The sequence below is a fragment of the Ctenocephalides felis genome, unplaced genomic scaffold (assembly GCF_003426905.1).
Source record: "Ctenocephalides felis isolate EL2017-DRISC unplaced genomic scaffold, ASM342690v1 CF-g0.4_SCAFFOLD_00845, whole genome shotgun sequence".
Lineage (NCBI taxonomy): Eukaryota > Metazoa > Arthropoda > Insecta > Siphonaptera > Pulicidae > Ctenocephalides > Ctenocephalides felis.
Window position 1 is genome coordinate 71,814,516 of NW_020536999.1, and position 12,149 is coordinate 71,826,664.

The window sequence follows — 12,149 nt, forward strand, 5'->3', positions numbered from 1 at the left end:
CGGTCTATTTTTAGCAACTTTAATTAATTTTCATAATTAAACCACTTATCATAGGCCTATAATATTTTACAAGGTTTGGTTTGATTATCAACTCTATCACCATGCGAAGTTTCATCAAAATCCCGGACGAGTAAACCTGAGGGTTCCCTTGTTAGTTAATTATCGAAGAATTTTTTTATGCGATTTTGTTGATGTTTGTATAATTATGGGCATACTTATTTAATTATGAGTTCAACACATTTAAGAATCGTGACAATTTAAAAAGGGGCTAAATCTCAATTCTAATTCACTAAGGCGATTTATATTAAGTCGACACATTTCGGGAAAGTTTTACACTTACACTTAATTTATAACTTTTGATTAAACAAAAATTGAACAAAGTTTTAAGAGTTGAAAATTAATTCTGAGCCAATTTTCATTGCGCATCTTTTTCCGCTCAACCATAAAAATTAATTACTATCATTTATCTCAACTCTATAATTTCAGAGACTGGATATTACTTCTTTGCATTTACTGTGGTTCATCAGGATGTCACAAGGCGTGCATGAGCCAAAGTTTAAGTTCCGAAGAAAATTCAAAATATAAATGTACCATGTGCCTATCGAATGCTTTACAACAACATAACATTTCTTTATCGATGCAACTGCCACCAATAAAATGCAAGAATAAATCTTTGAATAAGAAATGTTCTAATTATGGAAGTTGTAAAACCGTTGAGGCGAAGCAAGTCACAGAGGGGATAATGGTTAGTGTGTGTATAAAGTATGTTTTGTTCTGCGAATAATTCAATAATGGGCAGCTAATTTATTAAAAAAAAATTTAAGTAATTGTTTGCTTTTTTAAATTACGCAATGTGGTCATTTCAAGAAGCTGCCGGATATACGCATTGCGTTTACAAAATAGGTCAATTGTTATACATTTCAGTTATATATGTATAAAATATGCTTAGTACGCTTTCATTATGTCTGGGAATTGTAATCAGTTGCCACCATATAGTTTAATCGCAACCAAAATGATACCATGAAAATCAATCGTCATCAAACAACTATAATATATTCGGAATGTCGTCAAAATGTATAATGTATCAATTTATATATCATGTATATGTATAAGTTGTTAAAGTAACACCACAATTAACAATTTATAATAGGAAAATTTAAATAGACAACCAAATGTTTTTAAAACTACGAAAGTACTATTACGTCACTCAATAAGTCCGTAGGATAACACATAGATAATATAGTTATGTAATCGTCTATAGGATTTATGTGAAGCAACAACTTTAAGAAAATGTATGTCAAAACTTCATGACAATCCGACAATTAGTTTCCAAGTTACAAGTTACAGTTCAAGTGACGCTACTTTCGATTTTTTTGAAACCAAAGCAATTACTGTCATTGCTTTTTGATGGGTAAAAATACTATTTCTGCACTTAGCACCGCGATGATGGAAATTGGCAAAACTGATATGACCTGATTTTTTTTTAAGATGTTTTGCTTCGATTGGTATAAACTAATTTTTTTTTGCTTTTTCCGTTCTCGAGATAAATAGGTGGGGCCAAATTCGGTGCTAACTATAAGTATAGTCAGCACCGACCCCTCTAAAAATGCAAAAAAATAAAAATTTTTTTTACTATCGTTATCAGTGATTTTTTTTGCTATCGAATGGTGCAATTAGTTTTGGGAAAAGTTTTACCCATCATAGATTTCAACGCATCGGAAAATTCCCAAATTTACCAATTTAAAAAAGTGGGTGGCTTGAAACGGCCGGACCGATTTCAAAAATTTAAAAGCCATTCGATGTATCTCGATGAGGACTTGCGTTTTTCGGTTTTGTACGACGATCGGCCTAAATGTTTTTGTAAATCGCAGAAAAGTGAAAAAAATGTCCACGTTTTAGCTCGCAATTCTGAATCGATTTTGAAAATTCAAAAACCATTCGAAAAATATTGGTTGGGAATCGACCTGATTAGTTTTTGGTAAAGGTCGACCGGGTCGTATTCTTGTAATAACTTGTTAAAAAAATTTTCGACGATTTTCATGATTTTTTACGGTAGGTACTAACCGACAAGTTTACTCTACCACAAGAAAATTTGTCAAAGTTAGCAAAAATTAGTAACGTTTTTTAGGCGATTGTCAAAATTAGAGTTTTCATCGACATTTGCTCAAAAAGGCCTGAACCGATTTCAGAAATTTAAAAGCCGTTTGATGTATGACGGGGTGAGGGTTATCGTTTGTCAGTTTTGTGCGACGATCTGCTGAGCCGTTTCTTTGTTCTTTGGAAAATAGTGTTAAACTTCTCGTCCATGTTTAGGCTCATACTACCGAATCGATTTTAAAAAATCAAAAGCCGTTCAAAAGTTGGGAATGATACTGGTTAGTTTTAGGTGAAGATCTACCGAGCCGTTTTCTTGCAATTAACTGTTGAAAAAAAAAATTAAGCCGATTTTTATGGAACTCTTTTTGGCGATATATATCATAGTCCTATAGAACTTACTAAAATATTACGGCCACACGGCAAGTAGTTTAATTTAAAAAATTTTTTTTTTGGAAAAAAACTCTCTTTATTTTGAAATATTTTGGAAGTTCCGAACTTTTTCCAAAGCAATCGTACTGCTTTAACTGCATATATGGTAAACCGTTCCGCTTTACCCTATATTTATCCGTATCTTTTGGTTTCAATTTCCGAAAACCTGTCCATTCTTCACTAGTTTGGTGACCTTTTTCCTGCGGTTTTTTAAGCCCCGCTTTACCCTACTACTATAATGATTATTACAAGATATGCGTTTGTTGTAAAAGAGATAAACGTACTATAAATATAATTGTTTAATAATTTAAAATAAATCTTACTAATGGCCAACCCTTTTCACTTGGTTTTGATAAAAAATATGTAAAAATCCTCCCGGTGATATACCTATTATTTTCCCAAATTTTTACGGCGATTGCATGTATCGGAAAGAAAAGAGACACAAAATTACACACAAAGCGATTAATATTTTTTCAATATCTTTTATATTTTTGGAAAAAGGTTTGTTATTTACACAACAGTCTCTACCGAAATGTATATAAATCAATATGAGTGATCTTCTACGGGAAGTTAACTAGTGGGGCGCATGGCATCGTGCCTTAAGGCAAATTGCTGGAACTTTCCGTACCAAATTTTTTTTTTAAAAGATTAGCATTTTTGAAAAAATGAGATTTTTGAGAAACTATGAATTTTTGACAAAAATTTACTTTTTTTGAAAAAAAGAAGAAACATTTTTTTTCTTAATTTTGAAATGTTTTGGAAATTCTGAACTTTTTTTGAAAGCAATCGTATTGCTTTAACTGTATAAAGACAAATTATCGAAGCGCGTAAGCGCCGCGTCACCGTCTAACGGATAAACATTGGTACGGAATCGATAGGAATGTAAACAAAATTTATACATTTTTTTTACTTTTTTTACTAGATTTCCGAAACTGCTAGACCTGCTTTCATGAAAATTTGATAAATTTTTCATCTTGTACATACAAGTACAATATTTTTTGAATTATTAAAATCGGACACTCCGTTCTCTTAAAAACTGAGTTACCGTTTGTGGCACATTTTGCCCCATATCTTCGAAACGGTTAGACCTACTTATGCCAAAAACTGATCAGCATGTGTCCTTATCAATACGAATCGAATGTTTTTTGAATAATCGAACTCGGTTGAACCGTGTTCCCGAAATCGTCGACGAAATTTGTATTCGCACACACACACCCATAAACACACACCTATACACACACACACATACATCCATTTTTTCTAAGGTATGCCAAAATGTTCAGAAACCTCTGAAACGAATAGGTATATAAAAATTTTCATTTTCGAATTTTTTGCGATTACTATAACTTACCCTACGGCAAGTTAAAAATATTTTAAGAAGCCAGTTTAAATAAAATTGTTTATATTGACATATTCAGCTATGTTGAATATGTTTATTAATCTAGTTTATCGCAGGAAGTTAATTGATTTGATAAATAGTATCCTCGAGAAATAATTATTATTCCTCTTTTAAAATTCGTAAATCCATCCTTAAAATCAAAAGAAAATAAATTGCTCCTTTTGATGTATTATGTATTCGTATTGATTTGTTAATAAAGAAAATGTTGTTAATGTAGGTAGTTGCCGATGCACCTGGTAAAGCAGTTGATGTGTTGGATAATGTTGTTGATAATGGAGTGAGAGCAATGTCAAGCTCCTCAGGTATGGACTTTAAACATAATTTTATTGTAATATTTCGCTTTTAAATTGTGATTTATAACATTTTGCTGACAAAATCGACGTTTCTCGAAGTTTTCAGAACCATTGACAAATAAAATTTCACAGTTTTTTCATTACTCTCAAAATTAATTGAAATTTTTCAAATGTTAATATTTCGAATATGGACTGGAACTTTTTACCATATTAATTACAACTTTTTAATTATTGATTACAACCTGTGTTAGATATAAATGCACGGAGTGAACAAATTAAATTTAAAGTCGGCATATAACATGTATGTGCATAATAATAATAATAATGGGTAGTACAGCTCTAAGGCAGGTCTGTGAGCTAAGTTAAACTCAAACTCAATTGAGGGAAGAAGTCAGCACCTTTTATCTCAGAACAAAACCCGCATTGAGAAGGGCTACTTCCATTTGAAGTCGCAAATTTGGCGCTAGTGAGCCGACGAAAAAGTATTTTCAAATGTTTTATGTTGGTTACTAAGAAGTATTATACCAGTACTAAGTACACTACCAGTATTATTTTTGTGTCAGTTTACAAAATGGCGATTCTTGTTCGTTTGTCTTTGTATATTCGTTAATAAAGTTTTCATTAAAATTGTTTAGAAGAAAATGAATTGCTTAAGAATGTCAAATTTTGCACGGGATGATTATTAGTTATTGAGAGTTAAAAATGACAGACTATGGAACGAACTAACACTATAATGCATTTTTTACTAAATTTCACTAAATGTTTATTATAATAAGTTGAAATGAATATTACAACTGGCCATGTTTTTGTTGATTTATATTACGGTTTGATTATATATTTCCTAGATAATATTAGAATTTGTATATTTATCTTAATATAATATATTCTAGTATATTTTTGTTATTATTGAATTATTACAAATATAATATGATTGTAATACCAAAATTAGTTTCAAATACTCGATTACTAAAATTCATTAATTTTCATTTCAAAGGGTCTGATCGAGTTTCCATACAGAATTGGCCCCATCCTTTTGAATATGTTCTACCACATGGACTAAAAATTATTTTTACTTTTTCATAGAATATTTATTAATGATAATATAGTCCACATCGATGTGAATAGAACTGCGTTATTTGTTTGTCGACATCTTTTAGAGTTTCGTCAAAAAACGACTTTGAAAAAAGGGGCCACTTTCACATATTTTCAATGATATCTCGGCCAAATGATAAGCTACGGATTTGAAATTTGGTATATCGGATTTTCTCGAAAATGGCATCATTTCAATACCAGGGTGGGGCCAATTCTGTGTGGAAACTCGATCAGACCCTTTTGCGCCATTAATTTGAATGCCCACGTCTGAGCGGAGAACCCTTTAAGTATTCCTTCTGAACGTAAAAATCGGGAGAAAGAAACGAATATATTAAATTTTAATATTGTCTAGGGAAGAAGTAGTGTGAGAGTTTTTCCCATTTCCATTTTACTCCGCAGTGCCCGAGATGGGCTAATTTTCAATTAGAAACATATTTTGATCTATATGAAAACATATACAACTTTTGTTTTACGTATGTTTGACATAACCAAGTTTTAATAAATTTATAAAATTACCATAAGTTTAATAATCATCGATCTAACATGAATTTACTGAACTGTGGAACTAAAGTTGATGTGCTCCCATGATTAAGGGTACAGCAGCTTTTCCAGAGCAAATTGTTAAATTTTCGTCCACATTTAAGCTCATTCTACCGAACCGATTTTAAAAAATCAAAAACTGTTCGAAAGATATTGGTTGGGAATGATACTGATTAATTTTAGGTGAAAATCTACCGAGCCGTTTTCTTGTAATTAACTGTTAAAAAAAAATTTAAGCCTTTTTTCATGGAACTTTTTTTGGCGATATACATCATGGTCTTATAGAACTTACTGTAATATTACGGCCTTACAACAAGTAGTTTAATTTTAAAAATTCGTCAAACTTTGCTAAAATTATTATCGTTTTTTTTTAAAGTAGGATTGATGAAGTATATTATTTACACTTTTTTTTGATTAAGTCGATTATTTACACATATCGGGAAGTTCATGTAATTTGCCTCAAGGCTAAATACCAAACCAACTAGTTTACACATTTTTTTGATCAAGTCGATTATTTACACATATCGGGAAGTTCATGTAATTTGCCTCAAGGCTAAATGCCAAACCAACTAGTTATATTTATATTTATATTTATATTTATATTTTTATTCATATTTATATTCATATTTATATTTATATTTATATTTATATTTATATTTATATTTATATTAACTTCCCGAAGGAGAAGTTTATGTTTTCATCAAAAAATCCGAATTGCTAATTTTGTTTTCTCGTCGTTTCAAGCCATTCTGAATCGAATGACACCAAATTTGGAAAAACTATGTGTGTGTGTCTGTGCGTGTATGTGAACATATTTTTTGCCGTAAATTGACGTTTTCTCGAAAACGGCTGGACCGATTTCAAAAATTTAAAAGCCACTCGATTTATCTTGATGAGGACTATTGTTTGTCAATTTTGTGCGACGATTGGCCAACCCGTTTCTTTATGAATCGCAGAAAAGTGAAAAATTTTTTGTCTACGTTTTAGCCCGCAATTCTGAATCGATTTTGGAAATTCAAAAACCATTCGAAAGATATTGGTTGGGAATCGTGCTAATTAGTTTTAGGTAGAGATCGGCCGGGCCGTTTTCTTGTAATAAAGTTTTTTAAAAAAAAAATTCGACGATTTTTATGATTATTTTTTTGACGGTAGATACCATAGTCTTCTAGATCATACTAAAATATTACGGCCCTACGACAACTGATTTAGCTTTAAAAATTCGTCAAAGTTTGCGATAATTAGTATGGTCTTTTTGGCATTTGTCAAAATTAGAACTTTCATCGACGTTTGCTCAAAAACGCCTGAACCGATTTCAGATATTTAAAAAGCATTTGATGTATCTCGATGAGGATTATCATTTCTCAGTTTTGTGCGACGATCGGCCGAGCCGTTTCTTTGTAATTTGGAAAAAAGTGTTAAACCTTTCGTCCACATTTAAGCTCATACTACCGAACCGATTTAAAACAATCAAAAACTGTTCGAAAGATATTAGTTGGCGATGATACTGATTAGTTTTAGGTGAAAATCTACTGAGCCATTTTCTTGTAATTAACTGTTGAAAAAAAATTTAAGCCGATTTTTATGGAACTTTTTTTGCCGATATATATCATGGTCTTATAGAACTTACTGAATTATTACGGCCTTAGGACAAGTAGTGTAATTTTAAAAATTCATCAAAGTTTGAGAAAATGAGTAGTTTTTTTGACGTTTGTTAAAAATAAAATTAGATGATTTAGTTGGTTTAACGATAGTGTACTTGGCCTTGAACATAGTAAACCATTAAAGTCCCATGGAAACTGGTTCAATTATAATTATTGATTAATTGAAATTATTGATTTGTGAAAATTTGCTTTTAGAAAATACTCGGAGTTAACGTGTTCGTTCGTTCGTTTGCAATGATGTGTAATAAATCCACTCGGAATACTTATAACTTACTATATTTTTTATTGATTAAGTCGATTATTTACACATATCGGGAAGTTCATGTACTTGCCTCAAGGATAAATACCAAACCAACTAGTTTTAATTTGTTTAATAAGCATTTGCAGTTCATTTGTGAACTTGAGGTTAGTAACTCTTTTAATTTCCTAGCCTTAAAAATTATCAGAACTAGTGGTGTGTATGGCATCGTGCCTTAAGGCAAATTGCTGGAACTTCCCGTACCGTAGCGAAACGATCGAGGAATATTGAATGTTTTCAAATAGATTATTATAAATATTGTAACATTGTCTAATATTTATAAGAATTATATAAACTGAATTGCAGAGTTCAAATTAATTGTTTAACCCTTCGTCGGGCGCAGCCGATCTGACAGATACAGAGCCAATAATTTTTCATGCTGCGCCTTGGTTGAATGTTATAGAAACCTCCACTCTTCAATAGCCTCCTAATTTTATATGTTTTATTTATGCGTCTTTATCATTTTGTGTTTGACCTTCACATATAGTGGCAATCGGTATTTTGATCCTAGAGATACACTGCGCCCGAACGTGCAACGTTTTGATACGTACGAATATTGCAATTTTTTGTGAATGTAAGTATTCTTTTTCTGTATTTTTTACGTATTTTTGAATATATATCTCAATACTTCTCATTTAATTGCAATTTTTTGAAAGTATCTACGAGATTCACTGCGCCCGAATGTGTTACTAACTTGAGTCCATACATTTTATAGGCTAGTAAATATGGCGAGTGGTAAAAAAATATATAATTTAGAAAAGCCAGCTCATTCAGAAGAGATTCTAAGAATGCTGAATGATGATGCTGATGAAAATAATCTTCTTGACGATTTAGGTGATGAAAGTAGAAGTGACGAAGACCATCTAGAGAGTCGCGAAGTCGATTCTTTGACAGAACAAGATGACGAACAGGATGAGAGTGAGGAAGAAATAAATTTGAACAATAATGCTGAATATTTTATGAGTAGAGATAAATCTACAAAATGGTGTAGGAAACCTCCCTCTAATAGGACTCGAACAAAATCCCAGAACTAAGACATTTACCAGGTGTTATAGGAAACGCAAAAAATGCTGCAACGCCTATAGAATGTTGGAGTCATGGGAATGGTAAGAAAGATCTCCGAAGAAGATATTTTTGAGACAATTATCGCATGAACTTGTTCTTGGACAGCTAACAAGAAGAAGTGAAATCACGAGTGGGATACTGTTCACTTTGCAGGCAGGACTCAAAAGATTCAGACCAAATTCACAGGAAAATGGCTCACAAAAACAAGAAGAGCCACGAAAAAAAACGACGATGTGAACCGTGTACATTAGAAGCTAATATTAGACGGCTTTCAAGATTTTGTTGTGCTAAATGTCGAAAAGCACTGTGTTTCCAACATGCCATCTTTCTATGCAGTGCTTGTTGAAATGCTTCAATAAATGATAATATTTAACTATACACATTAAACTATCATTATTATATTACTTATTTTTTATAAAGTGACAAATGAAAAAAAAGTTAGAGACTGTGTATTTCAATAAAGAAAAGTGAGTGTATATAATTTGTGCATATATACACAGGTTTATATTTTTCTACATTTTATAATAAAATATTATTGAATTCTTTTTTTTCTATTTATTCAAAAAGTATACATTCTGAAATATAATTAAACAAAAAATTAACATGTTTATAAAATAAGGAGCCTCCTGAGGATATACTTAAAAACCGTTGCTGTCGGATACACTGCGCCCGAACGTGTGCGTAACGGGACTGCGCCCGACGGAGGGTTAAAGTATATTAGAACTATAGTCAGAATTAAAAATAAAATCTGAATTAATTTCGATATACAAAAAAAAATTGTTTGAAAAAAAAATTGAAAAAAATTGAAACAAAAGTTTCTTTTCCAAAATCAATTATTTTGTTAAGACAAGCAGAAAGTTTTTTGAATCACTTAAATCGTACGCTTAGTTCTATCAAAAACTGACATTTTTTGCACATTTAGCTCCGTATCTTCGAAATGGCTGGGCCTGCCATTGCCAAAAATTAATAAACACTTCTCCCAATCATTACTAATTGAATGCTTTTTAGATCATTGAAATCGGATCCTCCGTTCTCTCAAAAACTCGATTTCTATTTTTTGCACTCTTTGCTCTTTATCTCCGTAACTACTGGACCTGCTTTTGCCAAAAACTAATCAGCACATCTCCCTATCAATAGGAATCAAATGTTTTGAACCATTTAAATCGGTTGATCCGTGCGCTCGAAAACGTGACCTTCCAAAGTTACTGGAGGTCGGTCATACATTTGTATATTATTGAGGCGCTCTAAATGAGCCAAAACAGGATTTTTTAAAATTTGACCCAATCTTTGGGTGAATGCACGGGACATAAGAATTAATTTTAGAGATATGGTTTCTTCCGCAAAGTATCTTATTTTGATCCCTAGTATACGAAAATCATATGTGCCTATGTGTCTTTTTTACCCATGCAAATCGACCCGCCCTAATATATATCTCTTATATATAAAAATGGAGCTCTCTTTCAAATGTCTTAGTAAAACTCGAACACGGCTAAACCGAGTTGGCCAGTTTTAGTCTTGAAAAATTCGTGCCAATCCAGAGAAAGTCCAAAAGGTGAGAAATTATTTCAAATCCGCGTAGAAACTTTACATTTTTAATTTGAAAATTTTTGGTAAACAGCATTTGATTCAGAATGGCTTCCCACACAATATTATTCAATTGACTGATTTATCGCCTACTCATATGTCAAATGGTTTTGACAAGTTAAAACAGATTATGTGTTATTCTTTTAATTTTAATATTTAATTATTTATATATTTTTAAATGTTAATAAGAATGCTGATTTTGATTTTATATGAGGTTTTTATTTAAATCTCAAGTGTTTGCTCACTGCCTTTTTGTATTCTTTTATCAAGAGCTTGAAATAATACTATTATTATTGATTAAGGCTTGCTTATGGTTTGTTTCAAACGCTGTGCAAGTAGTTATTGGTTTAATGTGAATAATGTGTTACCAAAACATTTTATGAATTATATCATTATTGCATTGCATTTAGGTTATTCAAATTGAGATCCTAAATTTGGAATTCATCGAAGGGGACACCATGAACATTTCTGCCTAATCACTTATTGCAAGTTATAATAGACAGCAATATGAATAAGAAAATTAGATTATAACACAGATAATAATTTTAGAAATCATATTCATAAAAATCTCAATTACAAGATATTATTATTGCATTTAGGTTATTCAAATTGAGATCCTAAATTTGGAATTCATCGAAGGGGACACCATAGACATTTCTGTCTAATCACTTATTGCAAGTTATAATAGAGAGCGATATGAATAAGAAAATTGGATTATAACACTGATAGTAATTTTAGAAATCATATTAATAAAAATCTCAAGTACAAGATCTTTGGAAACAAAGTTGTTTGAAAATTGCTTATAAAGCTCACATTATGTTATTTTACATCCACATAAGTACAGTTTAAATATATATGGAAGTAATCATTTCGAATATATACAGTACAATCTATTTACAATACAAATTTTTCATTACAATACTATATGGAGTTTTGTAGTTATATGGTCCATGACATTTATATTTTTAGAGTTTCACAAATGTCACAGTTCACAGAAGAATGGAAAGTATCAGCAGTACGAACTTGCATTATATTACATGATTTCATCATCCGAATAGGCTTTCTAATGCATAGAAAGAAGTTTTTCCAGCATTCCAATTTGCAATGAAAAAATTAAAAAAGTTAAGCATGTCCCACATGATAATTATAGAATTTTTACAGAATTTTTCTTATGTTGTTTAGATACTAATGCTTTTATTCATTTTATTCAATTTATTTTAATAGTAATTATAAATATTGATGCAGGTTCAAAACCTCTTAGAAACTCTGAAAGATCAATATTACATCGTCAAACAAAACAACTGCAGGAAAATAATCGGTTACTGCCAATTTATTAGAAAATCTTGAGCAAGGTATCAATTTAGATGTTAATGTCAACACCATTGACATAAGTAAGAATACATACATACATTTAAACATATTATTAAAACATATTATTATCTTTTTAGATTAAAGTACTGCTGTTACTTTTTATGATACAAAAACTACTAATATCACGTCAATTACAAATTGATGATTCTGTATATAATGTGACAAGATGTATAATGTGATCTTTTGCAACAGTCAAATGAAGTAATTGAACTTCCATATAAAGACTTCAATTTGTTCAGGAATGCACGAAAATTGTTTGAAAAACAATTTACAAATGATAGCTTTGGCTATGTATGTTTTGTGTGTGATCGACTTTGGTT

General features: G+C 31.0%; 1 protein-coding gene across 1 annotated transcript in view; it reads left to right on the forward strand.

Moving 5' to 3' along the window:
* The first annotated feature begins 492 nt into the window (after window positions 1-492).
* Window positions 493-12,149, forward strand: part of LOC113376893 — a 33,659-nt gene continuing 22,002 nt past the window's right edge. Inside the window, exons 1-2 of the mRNA XM_026616986.1 lie at window positions 493-745; window positions 4,143-4,227. Coding sequence (XP_026472771.1) covers window positions 545-745; window positions 4,143-4,227 — 286 coding nt within the window. The 5' untranslated portion in view covers window positions 493-544. The remainder of the gene's footprint in view (window positions 746-4,142; window positions 4,228-12,149) is intronic.